The following is a 22,747-nucleotide window of genomic DNA, read 5'->3' as shown; positions in this document are numbered from 1 at the left end:
TCATCTTCAGTCTCACTCTCATCTCCCAAGAGGCACCCATTCTGATGTGCAAAATACTCAATATCCTACAAGACTAATGCTAAGTGTTAAGTCACTTCAGTTGTGTCTGACTCTGTGTGACCCTGTGGTCTGTAACCCCCCAGGTTCCTCAGTCCTTGGGATTCTCCAGGCAAGAATACTGCAGTGTGTTGCCTTGCCTCCTCTAGGGGATCTTCCTGATCCCTGGATCAAAGCCTCATGTCTCATGTCTCCTGTATTAGCAAGCAGATTCTTTATCACTAGCTCCACCTGGGAAGTCCCATACCACAAGACCACACATGTTTAAATATTATAGTGTATATTTTTAAATTTTTCTGTGTATTACGACATTTGACATCTTAGAAGACTTTTCTGGCTAGGGAGAGATGAGACATCCATACCCTAACTCCCCTACCCCTTACCAGTCTAGTCGATAATTAAAAATAGTCAAGTTATCAACAGAGAGTGTGACTTTGATATGCAGATTAACCAGTCTAGAGCCTGACCCTTTCTCCAGGGTCCCCCACACATCCCAGGAGGCAGTTTTCCTAATCAGTAGGGGCTTTCCCAATGGGTCAGCAGGTAAAGAATCTGTCCACAATTCCGAAGACACAGGTTTGATCCCTGGGTCAGGAAGATCTCCTGAAGAAGGGAATGACAGCCCACTCCAGTATTCTTGTCTGGAGAATTCCATGGACAGAGGAGCCTCACAGGCTACAGTTCATGGGTTCACAAAGAGTTGACACAACTGAGTATGCACATCCATGCAATAATCCCAATGCTGAGTACCAAGCAAGGAGGGGCCTCTCCTATAGCCTAGAGCTTGCTGAAATTGTTCAGACTAGCCAGCTCTGCACTGTTTCCCCTGCACAACTTTGCCTTTCCCTGAGGAACCCCAATCCTGTCTTCTGCTCACTGATCCTGTAGTGTTTTTCCACATGGTCTTGTGTGGCAGGTCATGTCTCTCCTGTCTAGGACCTGTGAATATAATAAACTATATTTTCATGAATCCCTTCTCTGACTCTCTTTGTGACTTCACCAGTGCTGTGTGCTAATTCACTTCAGTTTTGTCCCCTTCTTTATGACCCATGTACTGAACCCCACTAGGCTCCTATGTCCATGGGATTTTCCAGGCAAGAACACTGGAGTGGGTTGCCATTTACTTCTCCAGGGGATCTTCCCGACCCAGCAATCAAGCCTGCATCTTTTTTGTCTCCTGCATTGGCAGGCGGGTTCTTTTCCACTAGCACCACCTGGGACTGACTCTCATAAAACATTACAGAACAAGTGCTTAACAAAGACACGAATGGTATTGTGCTATAAATCTCATTTTGCTTTCTCAATCTCACACCTCATTCAACATTTTTATTTTTCATATTTACCCATGTCACTATGGATATCTAGCTCTTTGCTTCTTAATGCTGCATAGTAGTCCTTAACATTTCCATCACATATGTTCTTACACATTTCCCTGGGGATGAACACCCAGATTGGCTTTCACTCCCTGCCAAGATATACAGTCCCATGTGGAACATCTTTGTGCAAAACCCTGCATTGATATCTTTGTGAAAACTGTCCTGGGAATGTGATTCCAGGTAAAGACATTCCCATTAAGGACAATATGAATTACTGCAGAAATAATTCATAGGTGAAACTGCTTAACACCAAAACATATCAGTAGTTCTCAAATTAATTTATAAATGCAATATATCTCAATCAAAACCCATTTGTACTTTTTGAGAAACTTGATAAACTATTTCTAAGTTTTATAAATAAGGAAAGAATTCTGAGTAACTAAGTTAACTTTGAAGAATGAACATAGAAGAGGAATTTGCTCTATCAGATATTAAGATATACCACAAAGCTGCAGTAAGTAAAAATAATAAATGTAGGAATAAACTAACAGCTGTAAGAATAGACAAATAGGTCAATGGAACACATAGAAACTTTAGAAGTAGACCTATGAATATATAGAACATAGTATGTGAACAAGGAGAAATGATGGGTTTTTAATAGATTGTTTTGGGAGAAAGCTAGCCTACTATATGAAGGGAAAAAATCAAGCTGAATTCTTACACCAGTTGAATTGTAGACTCTAGATGGAAGTCTGAAATGTGGAAAGCTATGAAGCTAATATAAAAAAGTATAGAATATCTTTGTGTTCTTTGGGAGGGAAAGATTTCTTAAATAAGTTCCCAAAGTGAAAAGCTAAAACCGTAAAGCAAAAAAAAAAAATAAATAAATAAATACAATTATATTAAAATTTAGCATTTCTCTTCAACAAATAATACAATAGACACAGTTTATAGGTCAGTAAAAGATATATATTTGTAAACTTATGCATATTAACAATTTTAAAACAACAGGAAACCAAGTTCTAAATCATCAAAAGAGATAAATAGCAATTTACAGAAGCAAAGCCAAAATGGCAAAGCAGAACATAAAGAGATGCTTAAATTCACTCGGAATGAGAAAAATGCAAATTGAAACAAGACACCATATTGCATCCATCTGAATGGCAAAATATAAGAAGGTAGACTAATATCAAATGTTGGCACAGCTAGTGGGAATAAAAGCTTATACAGGTGTTCAGAGAAGAAATCTAACATTATTTAGAAAAAGATAGGGATATAAATTCCCTATTTTCCTTGTATATTGAGGAAATTAAGGTTTTTGTGTGGTAGAGTGACTGGCCAGAGTATCACAATTCCCAGATAACAAAGCAAATATTCTGTGATTCTCTGACCCTAGAACTTGGAGATCTTGTGAAAGTATTTGTATTTGTTGTGGGCTAAATTGTATACCCCACTACTCCTGCCAAATTCATATGTTGAAGTCCCAGTCCCCAAACCTCGGAATGTGATCTTAGTTGGAAACAGGGTCTTTAAAGAGGTAATTAAGTTTAAATGTGTTCATTAGGGTGGGTTCTAATCCAATGTGTCTGGTGTCCTTATAAGAAAAGGCAACTCAGACACAGAGTTGGAAGGAAATGATACAAAGAGTTACAGGGAGGAGACAGCCATCCACCATCTAAGGAGAGAGGCCTAAAACAGATCCTTCTCTCACAGCTCTCAGAAGGAACCAATCCAGCCAACACCTTGTTCTCAAACTTCCAGCCCCCAGAACTGTGAGACAGCAGACTTCTGTTGTGTAAGCCACACAGTCTTGGAGGCTGGAAGTCTGAAATCAACACGCCAGCTGGGTTTGGTTCTGGTGAGGGCCAGCTTCCTGACTCGCAGATGGCCATCTTTTCACTGTGTCTGCATGGAGGAGAGAAGCCTGCCCTATCTTCCTCTCATATAAGGTCCCAGGTTCTATCAGTGTAGGGCTTCACCTTTAAGGCTTCATTTAACCTTCATCACCTCCTGTCTCCAGTACACTCACATGGGGGTGTTAAGGCTTCAACCTAATTTCAAAGAGACAGTTTCATTCCTAGCAGGCCCTGCCATCTCTAGCCTAGATTACCATAAAAGCTTTCTAACTGGAATCCCTGTGTTTACACATGCCAGCCAACAGCCTGTTCTCGACAGAGCATTTGGAGTTATTGTAAAATATAAAGTAGATTTTGCTATTAGTCTGCTCAAAACTCTCTAGAGGCTCCCACTTTATCAGAGTGAAACCCAAGGTTTTAAGATGGCCCACAAAACTCGACATGGTTCAGCTACCTGACTCACTGGTAACCCCATCCTTCCCCCCTCCTGCTTGCTCCCTCCTCGCCAGCTATTCCGGCCTATATGTACTTCTTCAGAAATACACGTGCTCTTCCCTCCCCCTGACACACCCGTCCCTCCAACACCCACCTGGCTCATCTCCTCACCTCCTCCAACTCTTGGCTCAGGGAGATCTATCTTGATCATTCTGTTTAAAATAAAACACAACCACCTCTCTCCCATCCGCTTCCAACCTCCCTTCATAAAGATCTCCTTTTCCGTGTAACATTTATCATCTTCTAACATAGTATATGGACTTCCCTGGTGGCTCAGTGGTAAAGAATCTGCCTGCCAATGCAGGAGACATGGGTTTGACCCCTGGGTCAGGAAGATCCCCTGCAGAAGGAAATGCAACCCCCTCCACTATTCTTGCCTGGGAAACCCCATAGACAGAGGAGCCTGGGAGGTTATAGTCCATGGGGTTGCAAAAGAGTAGGATATGACTTAGCAACTAAACAACTTGTTTAGTATTCTATTCTATTCTTTCCATCTTTTCTCACTAGGTTCCATAAGGGTAGAGATCTTAGTTTGATTGTTACTTGTTTTGTTTATGTTTTTGTTTTTGCATTCCAAGGACCTAGAATGGTACCTGGCACATAGCCATCACTTAATAAATATTTTTTGATGGTAAAATGAATAATTATTGTATTGTTGCCTCATAACTCAGTTGGTAAAGAATCTGCCTGCAATGCAGGAGACCTGGGTTAAATCCCTGGGTCGGGAAGATCCCCTAGAGAAGGAAATGGCAATCCACTCCAGTATTCTTGCCTAGAGAATCCCAGGACAGAGGAGCCTAGCAGGCTACAGTCCATAGGGTTGCAAGAGTTGGACACGACTTAGCGACTAAACCACCACCACCACCACCACCAATTCCTAAACACAAATAGGTTAGGTTCACAGGTCCCTGTATGTGTTAAGTCCTGAGTGGCAAAGACCTTTCATCTTGCAGACATAAGATACATTTAGAGAAAAAAAAAATTGTTCAAATTTTAAAAAAAGGTATATGTTACTTTCTTGCTGAAACATTCCATTGTTCACCTATTTAACAAAGAAAAAGAAGAACATTATCATTTATGTTGAACAATTGTTGGGTTAGATGACATGCCTTGATGATCTCCATGGCGTTGCAGAGGTAACCATGGCACCCATGCTCTCAGCCTCACCTCTCTGATGATTGCCAAGGGTAATGCGACTTTGAACTGTGCTTTCATCCAGGAGCTGCATCACAAGTTTCATCAGCTGCTCTTAACCTTAACCTCACCTTCTCTTGGATGAAGGGATTTATCAGTGGGCTTCAGACACTAACTCTGACTTTCTATTCACCCACTCAAAATTGTTCTGCTTTGTCAGCCACCTTTCCTGGATCATCTTCAATCACTCCAGAGCTAGAATTTTCACAGGTTGCATGGTTCATTTTTTGTCCTTCAAAATCATCCTTCCTCTTAAAATATGTATCCCTCGGGAACACATACCATGGCACTTTCTCTCCTCTTTCATTTTTGAAAATATTTCTTGACTTTTGTTTCCATTATAACCTTTCTCTTATACAAATAGGACCAATAAGGTGAATAAAATATCTCAAAACTATATAAAAGTCTGGCAACCTTTGTTTTTGTTCAGTCTAACGTTGTCATGTCCAACTCTGCGACCCCATGGACTATAGCATGCCAGACTTTCCTCTCCTTCATTATCTTCCTGAGTTTGCTCAAACTCATGTCCTTTGAGTCAGTGATGCCACCCAACCATCTCGTCCTCTGTCGTCCCTTCTCCTCCTGCCTTCGATCTTTCCCAGCATCAGGGTCTTCTCCAGTGAGTTGGCTCTTTGCATCAGGTGGCCAAAGTACTGGCAACCTTGCTACAAACTAAATAATCACACAGCTAAATCACCTTAACAGATAACTTGTACCTTCCACTGATGGGGAAAGAGTTGTTATGCTTTTGATCTTAAGCATAACATTCATAAAAATATCAATAGACGTTTGAGGTAGAAAGTTCCCAAGTGAGTTTCAATGTATATTTTGTTTTCTACATCTTGTTTCTCCAGCACAGGGACTCTCTCTTTTTTTTTTTTTAATTTTACCAGTACTTCTCACTTTGCCTGCCACGTTGCAGGCAGTAAGTATCTGTTGAAAGAATGAAGAAAAAAAAAAATGTACACGTTTATACCCTGAAGCCTTCTTTTTTTCTCTATGCACTCTGAAATATCTCCACTGGGAGGCAGCACATGACTTTAATAACAGATTAAAAAAAAAAAAGAAGAGGCTCAGACTATGATACCTTTCAAAATATGGTACTTTGAAGCATTTCACAGTTACAAATTGAAGAAAGAGATGGTAGTCTGACCTTCTTAAACTACTAAACTAATAGCTACAAAGCTGAGCTATCTATTCAAATATTATATCTTACTACAGCTTCAAAACGTTATAATAATGTCAGTGGAAACAGCTGGAAATGAATTCTTAATAATAATTAGATGGTAGTATAGCTAGTGAGGTTTAATTGACATTATTTTTCTATCTCCAACCATCATAAAAATAAGACATGCCTTGTATTCTGTTAAATTCAAGGAATGGTCAGCATGCAACTTTGTAAGATGTCTTCAGGAAAACTGAATTTCATGAAAAATATAAACACTCCAACTCCTTAGCTATTTTGTGTGGGGCTCTTCTCTGCATAATCAGAACACAGGCTCTTGGGTTGGCATGGGACGTTTCCAGTGTCAGTCAGTTGCAATAAGGAGTGTTATACACAATATGGACTCCCGGTGGCTCTGGTAAAAAATCTGCCTACAGTGCAGGAAACTTAAGTGAAGCGAGTTCAGCCCCTGGGTAGGGCAGATCCTCTGGAGGAGGAGATGGCAACTGGCTCCAGTATTCTTGCCAGGAAAATCCCATGGACAGAGGAGCCTACAATCCACGGGATCATAAAGAGTCAGACATGACTCAGCCACTGAGCACACACATACTTATACAATATAGGAGGATTACTTTTGTTACTGCGGACAAATTTCATGCCACTGTTTCCACATCCAGGCTAATTCCAAGACTCTTTTGAGCAATCCTATATGTGATTCAAAGTAGTAACTGAAATTTACATTGATTACAAATTGTTACTCTTTTCTCTAGAATAACATTAGTTGATTTGTTCAGTGTTTTCACCAGCAGCTTACTCCAGACTTGCAGTTTTCCTGATTTTCCTAAAACCTACCTTCCTTCCTAAAACTTTACAACTCTCTTGGATACATTTTGCCAGTTCAAATCCTTTCCCTCCATAAATGCCACAAACTCATGAAACACATAGACAGCAAAAGCATTTTTCAAATTAAAAAAAATCAACTACAGCATTCCATTCCCAGTGAGATCATGTATCTAAAAAGATTATTATTATAAACTAGGGAAGGCCTGGTCATAGACAACTGAAATTCATCCACTTGTAACACTGTGAAATATACACAGTAAATTTGTTGTGCTGTGTATATAGTACCGGTAATTATAATGACAAATTTGCTCTTTGAAGCATCTCAAATTTTTATCTTAAAAATTTTCAAAGGGCTTGAATAAAGCTGTTTATCAACAGGAAATAGGTACAAGTTTTTCTGAGTCAATGTTCTGAACTGACATTGATAACTGCAAGTATCTTCAATATTTTATGTCTTCTTTTTGTCTTTTTCAAGCAATAGGTATCGTATTTTTTCTGTTCAGCATATTGTTCTCTTTTCTCTTTTCCTTTTCCCAAACGATCTCCTTCTAATGTGAGACCTCTCAAGTATCAGTTTCAAAAGATAACATGAATAGGATTTTTTTAAAAGTAAAATTTTTCTGTAACTTTCCTTGAAGTTATTATCTTGGCCGATTCATAGTCAGCTTTCCAGTGTACAGAAATCAATAGACTAACAAATATCTTCCTTCTGCATGATAAAGGAAGCCAGGTTTTCAGCAAAATATTTGAAATCTCATTCCTGAAAGCCCCATCTCTTTCACAAAATTAACTCCAAGTTTTGTGCTCTGTTAATTATGACATCCTACTTCCAAACTGTATCAGTTGTATCTAATGTTTTTATAATATTTTTATAAAAAACAAAAAACATTGACTTTAACAAAATAGAAATATATTTTATCTTGCATTAAAAAAAAAAGTCTGGAAGGAATAGTTCAGGAACCTAGTTTTCTAGCTTTTAATCCATTATCCATAAGGTCATCCCAAGAGCCAAGATAGCTCCTGAGGTCTTGCCATCCTATCTATACACCAGTTATAAACAGGCCCCTGCTATTTGAATTAGTTGAATTAATTCTCTCAGAATTTTTACCCATAACTACTTCTGTGAGTTTTTAATATGGTGTTTTGTAGAGAAAAAATAGGGTCTTTATATGTTTGTGCAAGGTAAATTTTAATGGCAGCAATTCATTATTTCAGGAAGCCATTGCCCCTATTTCCATTCTATCAGATATGATCATATGTGAAACTTTGTCACTGAGAGGTAAGTAGGATATGTGAAATCCAAGTCTGCCTTTCCTATATACATGTATGATATTAAGCCCTTTGTCTAGTTCTGTTTATCACTGAAATGGGCAGAAAAATGACTTTCTTACTTACTTAAAGTGAATATTTTAAAGTTAAAATGAGATAATTGATGGAAAATGTTTTGGAAAATAAAAAGCAGCATATACAATATTGGGGCAGCCTGGCTTATCTTAGAATCAAGGGGCTTATGCAACATTGGGTTTTCTAAGCAGAAGCTATCATCTTTGGTGCTGCCCACAACACCTGCAGCCAGTGTGGCTAAACAGGTTGGTTGCTACTTCAAAGGGCAGCAGAAAATTGAGGAAAGCAGGTGTTACAAGAATGAAGACTAACTCTAATCCAGAAATCCCTCATGGAAAAGCAGCCATAATAATGTCTTACATCACTTTCTTGGGCTGGATGGGTAAACCTTAATTTATTGTGTAAATTGTATTGTATTAAAGGATTTTTAAAATATAATGTCCGTGATTTTCTTAAAATAGCAATTTGCAAGAAGCTCACTAATTCCCAACAGCTCAGAGTTAAGTATTTAAAACTCCTTGCAGAGAGAAAAACATCCCCAAAGATTAAAAACTAATGCCTTATTCCCATAATTAAAGCAAAAGTGTAGCCTCTTAGAAAAGTAGTCACTCTGAAAGTACACATGCGCGCGCGCACGCACACACACACACACACACACACACACACACAGTATTATATCATATCCTTTGAAATGACATCTGTTTAACCTCCATTTTCACAGGTGGAGGGAATTGGGGTAGAGATCTGAGACTGCCATTAGTGACAGCTGAATTTCCTCTGATTAAGCAGTGCTGTAGGGACTTCAGGAGTTCCTCTTCACTTGGGTCTCCTGTTCAGCACCTGGATAAGCTTATATTGCCTTGGTAACCAAGACAAAACCCTTTCTTAATGTTGAATAGGGTGATTGATGCTTATTGAGTATGACAGTTTGGGTGAATTGCGGTTTCTGTCGTCATATAGAGGGGTTTCTCCATTTTCTTTCTTCCGCTAAAGGGATTTTGTGAGGTACGTTTAATAATAAACTCTTAATAATCACCCATGTATGCAGAGAACTTGTTTCCCAACATTTTAAGCTTCCTTATATAATCCCCAGTCCCTTTGTGAGTTTTGTCCACTTTGAGGAAAGCCTTTGCATCTGTCGTAGAGGTAATTGCCAATAGTTCTTTGTTTTTTTGTTGAGACAGTCTCCTTTTGTAAAATGTGTTTATTTTTAATTGAAGGATAATTTGCTTTACAGTGTTGGTTTGACTTCTGCCGTTTATCAGCATAAATTAGCCAGAGGTGTACATATGTCCCCTCCTTTGGCCTCCCTCCCACCCTTTCCCACCCCTCTAGGTTGTTACCGAGCCCCAGTTTGAGTTCCCTGAATTATGCAGCAAATTTCCATGGTCTATCTACTTTACATACAGTAGTATATATGAAGAATATTGAGGGCAGGAGAAGAGGGTGTCAGAGGATGACATGGCCGGATGGCATCACCAATGCAACGAACATGAACTTGGGCGAACTTTGGGAGATGGTGAGGGACAGAGAGGCCTGGCATGCTGCAGTCCATGGGATCGCAAAAAGTCAGACACAACTGGGTGACTGAACAACAACAAAGTGTATATGAAGAGAGTAACGTGAAGCATATACACTGCCAATAGCTTTCAAAACACGTACAGGCATCCCTCGGTATCTACTGAATATTGGTTCCAAAAGCCCCCATGGATATCAAAATCTGTGGATGCTCAAGTTTCTTATTTTTGTTGTTGTTGTTGTTTAGTCACTAAGTCGTATCCAACTCTTTTGCGACCCCATGGACTGTAACCCACCAGGCCACTCTGTCCATGGGATTTTCCAGGCAAGTATACTGGAGTGGGATGCCATTTCCTGCTCCAGAAGATCTTCCAGACCCAGGGATCAAACCTGCATCTTCTGCATTAGTAGGCAGGTTCTTTACCACTGAGTCACCAGGGAAGCCAAGTCCCTTATATAAAGTGGTGAAATACAGCTGGTCCTCCATATCCACAGGTTCCATATCCATGGATTTAACCAAACAAAATCCATGACTCTAGAATCCACAGATGTGGAGGGCCCACTGTACAAACTCTGTTACCCTGCGAATGGAACAATCCATGAATACTTTCATGATAATCAAAGGCCCCAGGCACTGAACTGGGTTTCTACCGCTATATTGAGACTTGCTCCAAGTAACTTCTCTACTCCAGTAATATTTCCATCTCTAAAATGTTTTATACTTTAAATATTTTACCGGGATATATCTACATGGGACTTGCTTGAAATTTCTTTTTAGGGAAAAACTTCTGTAACGTTTTTGCTAAAAGCAGCATTGTTACCATAACTGTTAAAATTTGCTTTCTCCTTGCTTTTAGCTCTATGAGTACAGTGTCTTATATGGATGAACCTTGCCAGCCTGAAGATGCCTCTCGCCTCACAGTTCACATGGAAAACACTTACCAACTGGGTGTGTTATTTTATCACTCCTTCCTATTTAAAACTTCTAATTTCATGAGTGATATTTACTCAAAATAATATCTGACAACCTGACATCATCTTCAATACTACCGCAATATAAGGGATCTTAATTAGTTGGGTAATTTGATATTGCTTTAATTTCTTCCTCTGCAAAATGGGGCCAGTACCTATTGTTTACTGTTTTTTTAATCAGTATTTTCTAAATACCAAGCAATTCATTGGCTGCAACTGAGGTGTAGTGTGTGTTACTGAATTAAGAAGTTCATTGGGTATCTCAAGGTTATCTTGTGGAGTTTTTTGTATCTACTTGAGTTAAATGAAACAGATAGACATTAAGATTTTATTGAACAAAACCAACCAAGATTGTTAGTGGATGGAGAAAAAAGCCTTTAAGGCAGAAGCAAATGATTCCTGGTCCCCTGTTGACAGAGATGCTTATCTTTTCCCAAAGAGGTTTTGGGTCTTTGAAAACAAAAATCCTTGCACCTGCCCCTGAACACCAGGTGGAATCCACAGTGACTATCATTCCCCCTCATGTTTTCTCACAGAACTACTTGTTTGCTCCAAATGTATACCTGCCCACTATTATCTGGATCTACATATAATTATTGCTGTGTAGAAATTCCACAGAGACTTACCAATAACCAAAGGAAGACGCAATGGGCCAGAGTGACTTAATCTGTGGCCGGTTAACCTCAAGAAAATTACTATCAACACATCCCATCAGACCTTCTAGGCAGTTTTCTATGGTAACCCCCAAGATGACATGGATTGTAAAGCTCCATAATTAGCCTGTCCACTGGTATTTTCACAGTGCCTATGGTAGACAGATAATATCCTGCCATTCAATATACCCTTATACTCCATCTGATAGCGTTACCCAGTTTCCTTTGGGGAAGCACCACCACTGCCATTATTATCACTTTTGGTCCACAGCATCCTGCTGAAGCTGACCCTGGCTTCGGAGATGTAACAGTGACTGACCTGGGGATTTGGTCAAGGTCACCAAAGCCTGCCAGGGTCCAGCCCTGGCAGGATCCAGGGGTACCCTCAGGATGAACGGCGTCGGCGAGAGAGAGAGAGAGAGAGAGAGACCAGACTGGGGGTGTGCAGCATAGTCTGGCCTTGCTTTATTTTTCACCATAGCTTTTATACCCTAAGTTAGTACATTTCTAAGGGGAAGATAGTTTAACATTACATCAGCTTGTCCTTCACGAAACCAGGGTGTTTTCTGCATACTTGTTTATGAGGGTCTTGTACATTATCTTCTGGCCTTGGGGCCTATTAACATTTTATGCAAGTCAGGTGAATGTAAACCTATTTTTTGTTTCTGTGGTGATCTTAACAGAAAAGTTACAGTCTCATAGGGCAACAGTACAGCATGTCACAACATAGTAGAAGTATAACCTTGTTAACATAAAAGTCAATTCTTCTGCAGAAGTTGTCAGTTGAATTTATCTAAGAGGTTTACCCCACACAGACTGCGGCTTCAGTGAGGCAGTCTCTGCCTAGCACTCCTGGCTGACAATTAACAACCATCTCATTGTTACCACACTAGGGCTAAGCTCTTATTTTTCTAGATCTTTAACTATATTAACTATGGTTTCCACTGCACAACCTTAGCACATTAAGAACAAAAACACAGCAAGCAAATGTTAACCCAATAACCACTTTTAGAATAATTTTTTGTGTGTTTTCTAATAGGGCTTCCTCACTCCCCGAAGGGCTCTATGTCTATTAGGGCCTTTATATGATCAGGTTCTTTATGCTGTTTTATGATTAGGGTATTATAAGCAGTCATGCACATTAGTACTAAGGGCATAGACGCATTTGCTAAACAAACTAGAATGCCAGCAAAGGAGTTTAAATTGAAACACTCCTTTCACCCTGGATGATCTCATAAAATACCACCACCCAGGAACTTATTGATTAAAGTTCTAAATTGATTCTTATTTGGAAAGAGATCAGGGAAGGCCTTCTGCCTGTGTCACAGAAATTAGGGAGTAGTCTATTGAAGCAAGCATCAGAAAGACAGATATCATCTTTAAGGTGAGCGCCGGGGGCAGCTTTTCGGAATCCCTGAAAACCTGATCCGCCTTGCCTGTCAGGTTTTCTCCTCCTGACCTTGTCATGGGTGGGATCTCGTGTGTTGGCTCCCGGCAAAAGCCTTTGAGAGGCAATTCAGAGAATATTGTTTGGGCTATTGAAGAAGTGGATCAGCCTCTGAAACCTGAAAGGTTGTAAGCTCTATGGCAGCTTTTGCCATCTTGCCCCCACACAAAGCCTGAGACCAAGTCCTAAATACCCTTTGTACTCTTAGACTTTTTATTTAGGCAAGTTATATTGGATGTCAGTATGGGTCAAGTTTTCTTGTAACTAAAAGATCTTCACCATTCAGTGCCTTCTAGCTCTGCATGCTAGAAGGATTTGAATCTGATTTCAACAAGATACAGCATTTGAAATACAAAGCCCCGCATTTATTCAAAAATATGTGCTTTCATAACTTATTTCCTCAAATAAGCTAAATTGTCTCATCAGTTCTGAGTGCTGAACCAAGTTAGAAAAATAATTTTTAAAATACCTTAGTATAGAAAAAAAATAGTTTCCATATTTCCTTTCAAAAAGTTGTGCAAATTATTCTTCTATGATTAGTCTTTTGTACTTGACAATCCATTTTATAAGGTTCCAGGTAGCTATTTTGTTAATAATCAAATATGTATTTCCACTTCTACTTGTTTCTGGGTTTATTTTGCATCTGAAAGGTACTCTGTGGGCCTTTGGCAAGACAGTAAATACTGACTAGAAGAGTAAGAGAAATTTCAGTCACCAGTATTACTGTGTTTTAAGTTTTCACATTCTACCCAATAATATGTGCATCACTTAAACATATCTTAGATGTTTAGAGTGGTTGTCCTCCCTTTATCTGAGTAACTATAGCCACCAAAAATGGGATTAAACATGAGTATAATTAAAGAAAAAAGGAAAGGGAAGAATGAGAATATATTTCTTACAATTAAAAGCCCCTTATCTCTTCCCATTAATTGATTATTTAAACATGAGTACAGCAGAAAATACTGACTACAGGGGCCAATGTACATGAGTCTGAATACTTGTTTTGCCCATTCCTAAATAAATAATGTTTGAGCAAGGTATTAAGCTTCCTTGAACCTCAGTTTCTTCCTCTGTAAGTAGGGATCATAGGTCACACTTGGTTAGGGATACTATGAGAATTAAATAAAGTATTGTATTTAAACTGCTTCCCATTCAGTATGTTATTGCCTCTGACTAAAGAACATCACCTTCGATCACTAAGAAGAAAAACCTTGCATGACATCCAATATAACTTCCTCTTGAGTATGGAATGAGTTCCTCACAGGACTTTTTCTGGAGCAGTGACTTATAGAGGTACCCGATTCACTGACTGTAATCCCCACATCACACAGGGCTGTAGATGGCCATCCTTGCTGACACATCGAGACAGGGCACCTGAGAATGCAGCCAATATAGTGAAAAATAGAACCAAGAGATGGCGAGAGAAAGACATTTGAGCTCAACTCCCATGAGATGATCAGGCCCTGTCACCAGATGATTTGTTGGACAGAGAGCCTGCCAGTATTTCAGTGCTGACTTTGCTCCACCATATAGGGTCCTTCCCACCTGTGGAGACCGAAACCATCTCCCACCTTACACCGTCGTCCATCCTGCTGCCTTCTGTCTGCTTGCAATGAAGAAGCAACAATAACAGCAGCAACACTATAAAAAACATCCAATGAGTAGTTTTTTGTGTGGCAGACTCACTGTTCTGAGTAGGTGGTGATTCTCATCACTATCCCAGTTTGGGAAGCTAAGACACAGATATGTTAACTAATCAAATTTCTATCTATTCTCTCTTAAATCTGTTTTTACAGATAAGTCTTCCTCTCTTTTCTCCATCCTGATCCTTCTTCAGATCTTTGCAATTTGATTTCTAAAAGCATTTTTTCCTCCTAAATTAGAAAAAAAATTGCTCTAGAAAAGAAAAAAGGTTTAGGCCTTTGCATTAGTTGACTCTGAAAGTTTTGGGAGCTTGTTTTGGAAGTCAGTGAGTGAGTGAAAGTCACTCAGTCGTGTCCAACTCTTTGGGACCCCATGGACTGTAGCCCTCCAGGCTCTTCTGTCCGTGGGATTCTCCAGGCAAGAATACTGGAGTGGGTTGCCCCTCTCCAGGGGAGCTTCCCAACCCAGGGATCGAACCCAGGTCTTCCACATTGCGGACGGATTCTTTACCTTCTGAGCCACCAGGGAAACCCATTTTGGAAGTCAGATGCTGATTATTAACTCTCTGCGTCTCAGCATCCAAGCCTGAGTAAGATAATGGATGATTCTGCTGTATAGGGCCACGGTCACAAAGAAGTGAGAGGAGAAAAGTTTACTATTTAAACTTTTTTCGGAATTGAATCTGGTTAATGAGATTTTTTTAAAAATCTAAGGTAAGTGCAGAAAGGGCATTGGTGCAGCCGGACAGCAGGCGCTATTGGAAACTGGGAGCGGGAGCAGCCAGGACTCCACTTTTCTAGCCCTGAACTGTGTGTGGCTCCCTTTCTCACTGTGGCTTGGCTTCCTTCTCACTGTGAGAAAGAGTTCCTGAGAGTCACGTGTCTTAACTTTTGACTCCAAAAAGAGACTGACAACTGTTTTTAACTAGTTCTAGTTTAATATAAAAGTTCCAAGAAAGGATTCTAATTGGCCTAGCTTGGGGCAAGTCCACCCAGCGCCGATCAACCATGGCCTGGACTTGGACTCAAAAGAGGTGATGATCCTAAAGAACCACTTGGTTAGGGTGGGAAGAGGACCAGTCCCTTCCATTTGGGAGATGCTGTTCCCAAAGGACAGGGAGGTGTACCAGCTGGACAAGTACCTGCACTGAAGGAATTTAGTATTTTCTTAAAGGACAGTGCTCCCATGGGTGATACAAGTCAAGCTTCGGTAAATGTGATATGAGTGCTTGGCAGGAGGGAATGAAAAGGAGAGGTACCAATCTAAAAGATATAATCTGTTTAATTTAGTCCAACCTGGTAGGAACATTTTTTAAATTTTTCAAACAGAAACAGCAAAACCACCCTCACATTTAGCCTCGTCTCACTATCATAAGCAAATGGAAACCTTCTAAAAGATCCACAGGACAATGACACAGTAGGTGTTTGGCCTAGGGGGGCTGGAGCTCCATCTCTGATTCCACAAAGCAAGAGCAATCAGGACCAACCCTTCGCGGGTTTATAACTGCTTGTCTCTCTCCTGTAGAGGGGAGAGATTCCTGCTGACTAAATATTTGGGTTAATTATCATACTCATTGTCTCCGATATCTTTATTTTACTTGTCTGGATTCATGGATTCATTTCCCAGGCTGATTTAAATTTAATTGAACCATTCCTATATAAGCATCACAATAAAAATACTATAAATTGAGCCCCAGGAGGTTGACCTAACTGAATTCTAGGTGCGGGGTGTCACCTTCTGGTTAAGTTTAGCCACTGGGAAACATCGGTGGGAAGTCAGAAGAGAGGAGTGTGAACCCCGCCTAAGGTCTCGCCTTGTGCTCTTTGCATCCATCAGCAGAAGGACGGAGGCTGCTGTGGAGGGAGCCCTTTCCACACGGCTCTTCTGGGATCCCTCCTCAGGTTGGGATGAAAGTAACACCTTCTTTTTCACCAGCTGAGGGGGCTGGCACATTCCTGCAAGATTCCCTGCATCCTGCTCAGACCTCCCTAAGGAGTCTGTTTATTAAATCCTCTAGGAATTGTCCTGACTTTAATGTGCGATATATTTCCTTAGACCCTGACTGATACAGTCATTGAAAATAAACACTTAAAAGATACTGATGACTATTGAAAATAGAATTGGGTAGAATTCTTCATCCATATCAACTTAGCAAATAATGATCAAGCCTCTGTATACCGGGCCCTGGGCACATGAACGTGTTATTCAATGACAGAGGTTAGTGATAAGGTTAATATTCCTGGGGGGGGGTTGCAAGTAAGATTCCTGGGGTGCAGAATAAGATGCAGCTAAAGCTGTTGCTCTGAAAGTGGACTAAATGTAGTTAAGAATTTAAGCTCTCAAGTCAGATAAACCAGGAAGGTACATCCCAACCCTGACACTGGTGTGATTCTAGGTAAGTTAGTCGATATATTTAAACATCTGTTCTCCCCTCTGTGAAATGGAGGTGACAATAAGTTTTACCCCCAGAGATTTATTGGAAAATTATACATATAAGGTAATAATGTACTTGTCACAGAGGGGCTTCCCTGGTAGCTCATACAAGTAAAGAATCTCCAGTGCAGGAGACCTGGGTTCAACCCCTGGGGTTGGGAAGATCCTCTGGAGAAGGAAATGGCAACCTACTCCAGTATTCTTGCCTGGGAAATCCCATAGAAAGAGGGCTTCATGGGGTCACAAAGAGTCGCACGTGACTGTGCAACTAACACACACACTATCACAGTGGCTGGCATGTAGAAAATGCTCAATAAGAGTAGCTATTATTTGTACTATGGCTATTATCTAGAAAATGTTTAATTCTATTTAAACCCAGAAATCAGACCTTGAACATTTTTTTCTGCCTTTAGCATTGTGTTAGACCTTGAGGAAGACAAAACATAATCTTGTTTACCAGTTCAGAGAAGAAAGGTAAGGTAAGCCTTGGCAATTATCAGCTGAATTAGGAGCCACAATAGCAGTGGAGACCCAGAGCATTGGGAATATAGAGAAGAGAGAGGTAATTTTTACCTGAGGAGAGGAGGAAGGCTAACTGGAGAAGATGTTTGAGCTGGCCTTGAACATGAGTGGGTTTTTCTCGAATGAACAGGATGGGGAAGAGTGTTGCATTTTGAAAGAGGAGCAGGTGGACACGAGCACTCTTGAAAGAACAGATGAACTCCATGAAGCTGGAGCAGCAGTCATGTGAAGGCCTGTGGTGGTTGAAGAAGCTGTAGGTTGGATAGGAGCTGAACTCTAGACTTTGCCAAGGAAAACACAGTGGTAACATCTGGGTGTTACAACTCCAGATGTAGTGTTACAGAGAGATTGGAGGTAGGGAACTTAAGAGCTGGGGGTCAGTTAGAAAGATGTTAAGACACTGAAATGAGTTATTAGCCTTGGGAACTGGTGGAGGCTTCCCCGGTGGCACAGTGGTAAAGAATCTGCTTGCCAATGCAGGAGACACAAGAGATAGGGGTTAGATCCCTGGATCAGGAAGATCCCCTGGAGTAGGAAATGGCAACCCACTCCAGTATTCTTGCCTGGGAAATCCCTTGGACAGAGGAGCCCTTTAATGAAGGGCTGCAGTCCATAGACTCCCAAAGAGTCAGACACAACCGAGCAATTGAGCATGCAGACAGTGGGAACTGGGAAGGAGGATACATTCAATGTCAGACTCCATGGTACCGAACACACTCTTGAGATATCTGGTAAACAGATGAATCCCATCTTCTTGTCCTCTACCAGAGAATTTGACTGGAAATCTTATTGGGACCACTTTCTTTCTTTCAATAGAGGCAACTCAGAAGATTAAATGCCTCCATGTTTTGATACTCTTTTGATTAAGCTATGGCATGGGCAGATATGATTTGAAATTACTTCTTTGAAAGAAATTTTGTCTGTATTTTCAGGTCCTACCAAATATTTTCCTGTGGTCATTGTCAATCATATTCTGAAAGATGTGTTAACTACCTACCTACAAGAAGAACAGTATGAACCGGAACTCTGTAGACAGATGACTAAAACAATTTCTGAGGTATATGTGTGATTTCCTAAAGTGCTAACTATGACTAGAATATTTGCTGAAAGCACAACCCGCCTATTTTAATGAAAGCAATTAATTTGCAGTAGCAGTAAAACTGTTTATTTTTATCTTATGAAAATATTTATTAGGTCATAGTCCATGTGTGTCTGTGTGTGTAAAAAGCCTTGTATAAAACAATTATTATGTGCATCACTTGCATGTATTCTGTTTTAGAAATGTATAAAACTGCCCCATTTATTTAAAAAATGTTATTATAAAAGATACAATATTTTAATGATCACTTTCTCTTTCCCAAAGCACCTTCTTTGAAGTGAAGTGAAAGTCACTCAGTCATGTCTGACTCTGTGACCCCATGGACTCGTCCATGGAATTCTCCAGGCCAGAATACTGGAGTGGGTAGCCTTTCCCTTCTCCAGGGGATTTTCCCAATCCAGGGATCGAACCCAGGTCTCCCACATTGCAGGTGGATTCTTTACCAGCTGAGCCACAAGGGAAGCCCAGGAACACTGGAGTGGGTAGCCTGTTCCTTCTCCAAAGCACCTGCTTTGCAATGCCATCAAATAAAAACATTGGGGCCTTTAAAAACATTTCTATTTTTATCAACTAAAGTGCTGGCACTCCATAAAATTTTCTCTTTCTTTTTCATTATAATGTATCTAATAAGCATTCACAATTAGTCATATTACAGGAGACTTCAGATTTATAGTCCCTTAATTAGACATGAATAAGATGGTATAATTGTAATGCCAACATTCTTTGAAGGGAAGCCATTTCAACATAGATTTTCCAAGAACACAATAAATGCATTGAAAGCTCTGTTCTCTGGATTATTATTTTGCCGTCTGCCTTAGAAAAGATAGATTTCTCACTGGGACTATCATTTTGTCCCTTTATGTCCTGTCTTGTGCTTGAAGGAAATTATAGCTACCTTTCTATAGCAATTACTGAAAGGATCCACAAGGTATCGTGCCATTTTCTTCAATTAAATCCACTATATTTATGAGAAAAATTAAGACTTTTAAACTTCAATGTGACTAAGTGAGGACGTTTTGTTTTTCCTTTTAATTTCTAGGTTATTAAAGCCCAGGTAAAGGACTTGATGATCCCACGATATAAGCTAATTGTGATCGTCTACATTGGACAACTGACGGGCCAGAGCATACTGATTGGAAGCAGATGCCTTTGGGATCCTAAAAATGATGCCTTTGCATCTTTCATTTTCAGAAATTCTTCTCTCTTTGCTCTTGCAAATGTCTACACAGTTTACTTTGAATGATTGAAAACAAATTCTAGTTCATACTCTTTAAATCAAGATATAAGGTATCTATGTACACAAGTTTCACTGCCCAAACATTAGAGAAAGACACAACACTAATATTTCAAACAACTGGAAGTTTGCAGACTTTTTCATACTCTTGTAAGAATTAGGGGAGAGAATATGGCACTAGAAAGAATCTTGTTTATCCAAAGGAGAAATGAAGTCTTGGTTCTCCTGGATTGTTTTTTCATAGACATAGATTCTTATTACATATTACTTTGGGTACTAATTATTTTAATTATGCTTTCATTAGAGAGTTAGGAATTTCATTAGGAATTAGAATTCCCTCCATTGTTTTTTAATGAAGAGCTTTTTAAAAAATATATGGTTATATACCCTGACCAATAAATGATGGTAGACTATCCAATATGGTATACACAAATGATCAATGTTACTATTCTCAGTGCTGCATATAAAAGAATACTGGTTTTCATCTTGCACTTAATAAATTGAGCAGCATTCATTAACTGCAATTTTTGTTATACGTACCTGACAGTTGAAACTGCTGAGGTAGAATTAATGATTTCATAACAATTATGGTAGTCCCACGGGACTGCAAGCTAAAACTAGAAGCTCTTGTGGGCTGCCTGCACTTTACAAAATTGTGGGAGAACTGAATATTAGCTCTTCAATAATGGAAACAACAAATGAACAAAGGCTTTTTAGCACACTGAGGTAGAGGTTGTGATATTAAATATACATGATGCTTAATGGTAAGTGTGTCTGTAACACATAAATTCATGTATTGGAAAGAGACACTGCTTTTAAATATACACTGCCTGATATACCTTTCAATAGCTTTTCCTGGGCTAACAAACTTTTACACAAAATATATAGCTGGCAGCTTAACAAATAAAACATGTGTATTTACTGTTTTGTTCCTATGAATTTAATACTAAAGTGACCCAGTGTGGTTTTGAATGGATGGCACTAAAATTTATAGGGCTGCACTAGCTTATTATTCTGTGGGTTAATGTAGCTTGTACCATGGATCATTTATTTTTATGGGGCTTCCAGCCCTTTGTATGCATGTAAAATTGTGAGTGGCGTTGTTCTTGGATGGTAAGTGGACCGCCTAGAGGACATTTGTTAAAGGTTAAAGAGGAATTGTACACATATGGAGAAAATTAGCAACTCTATACTCCTAAGGAAAAAATGATGTGTAATTCATATCAAAACGAATTTAACAAATGGGCAAGCAGTCAATGCTTTATAGTTATGTACTGATGTCTTATTTTTCCCTCAAGACAATGCATATGTTTTAAGTGTACTTTTAAAATCCCTTTTCTTCTCTTTGTTCTGGCGTTTAAGGTAGCATTTCAAAATGAATTTGTCAGTTTTCATTGTTTTTTTCTGTTAGTGCCTTAGTGGGAATACTTCTGTATAATAATTTATCACAACCAAGATTTGTCAATCTCCATAGCCAGTTTGGAATCTGCATTAGATCATTAAGTACAGTACGTAAATGAATTTTCTATTTTCTTTGCCCATTTATGAATATCTCCCCTCTTAGAACAATAGCAGGGGAAATCATACAGCAATTTTGCATAAATAAATCATATGAAGAAAATTTTGTTTAGTATGTAGGAAGTCCACTATAAAAATTGCCTTATTTTTTAGTTATAAAATCTCAACCATGAGGTAATTTCTTACCACCTGTCCTAGGCTGTGTTAGGATTCAAAACCTTACAACATGATGGCAGTTAAAAAGCAAAAAAGGAAGGAGTTTGCCAGCATATTGCCATATACTGTAATTCAGATAGTCAGTGATGAATTTTAGCAATTATATAACAACATAAGAACATATAATAAAAGTTCACTAATTGTGACTATCTTGGAGGAATGCTGGTTAGTAAAACACAGTTTTGTGATGGGAACTTTTGATAGATGTGTCAGCTAACACCTCTTCCAATCTATAAATGTATCAAGTTAACATGTTGTTCACCTTAAATTTATACAATGTTGTGTCAATTGTATCTCAATTTTAAAATGAACATTTAAAAAATAAAGAAATGACACTAAATTTGACGGAATTGTTTTACTTTGAAGCCCACTGAACTTTCTGGGTATTTTTCTTCTCAATAGACATTCCTAAAGTGCCATCCCTACCTCACAGCCTTCAGTTATGCTCATCCCCACCTTAGAACACCCTCCCTAGACTACAGAAGCTTCTTGCACTTTTCGGCATTAAACTCGGCTCTCACCTTTTCTCTAAATCCTTCTCCATTTATTCTTCCCTCACATTCTCTCTCTTCTTTCACCACCATCATAGCTGAGACCCTGATTCTCCTCTAACTGATTTTTGAATTAGTTTTTTTTTACTTACTGTATTGAAAACATCTTGAGTAAGTGGACCACATATCCTGACACCATCTAACAATAAAATATAATACACCTGAACTTTTCAAGCAAGAATAATGTACATTGATACTACTGTACTACATAACTACCAATCAAAAAGGTGATAGTAACACAGAGTTCAACCCTAGAAGAACTAGGATACTCTAGGGGTGATAACTATACAACTGACCACAGTCAAGTCTAGAATATGTTTTCATAAGGAAAGTCCAAAATATCTTTATATGATTAAAGGAATCAAGGAAGGCTTCATGGAGGAAGAAGCACTTATCTAGACTGTGAAGGTGACAAGTAGAATTTCAACAGACACAGAAGTTCAGAATACAGAAAGAAGTCTAGACTGGATAAAACACAGTGTTCTTGAAGATAAGTGGTCAAAACTAAGACTGATATCCTGAAAGCCTGAGTAAGAAAATGGCAGACCATGGGTAGCAATCAAAGGCTTTTTGTTAGGCTAACGACTGACTCTTTAAGAAGATGAATCCGTCAGTAAAGAGCAGGAGGACCACTTAGGAGAGGTAAGAGGTAATGAGGGGCTGAGCTCCT

At 39.3% G+C, this 22,747-nt stretch overlaps 1 protein-coding gene across 3 annotated transcripts in view; it reads left to right on the top strand.

Moving 5' to 3' along the window:
* DYNLT5 (dynein light chain Tctex-type family member 5) overlaps positions 1 to 21,866 on the top strand; it is a 28,942-nt gene extending 7,076 nt beyond the window's left edge. For all 3 annotated transcript variants that reach the window (XM_070467993.1, XM_020877764.2, XM_020877763.2), the window contains 3 exons: positions 10,646 to 10,737; positions 18,392 to 18,516; positions 19,598 to 21,866. In XM_070467993.1, coding sequence (XP_070324094.1) covers positions 10,646 to 10,737; positions 18,392 to 18,516; positions 19,598 to 19,801 — 421 coding nt within the window. In that variant the 3' untranslated portion in view covers positions 19,802 to 21,866. The remainder of the gene's footprint in view (positions 1 to 10,645; positions 10,738 to 18,391; positions 18,517 to 19,597) is intronic.
* The last annotated feature ends 881 nt before the right edge of the window (positions 21,867 to 22,747 follow it).

Source organism: Odocoileus virginianus, chromosome 5 (assembly GCF_023699985.2).
Source record: "Odocoileus virginianus isolate 20LAN1187 ecotype Illinois chromosome 5, Ovbor_1.2, whole genome shotgun sequence".
Taxonomy (NCBI): Eukaryota; Metazoa; Chordata; class Mammalia; order Artiodactyla; family Cervidae; genus Odocoileus; species Odocoileus virginianus.
The sequence above is the reverse complement of the archived record's forward strand: the minus strand, read 5'-3'. Positions and strand labels throughout refer to the sequence as shown.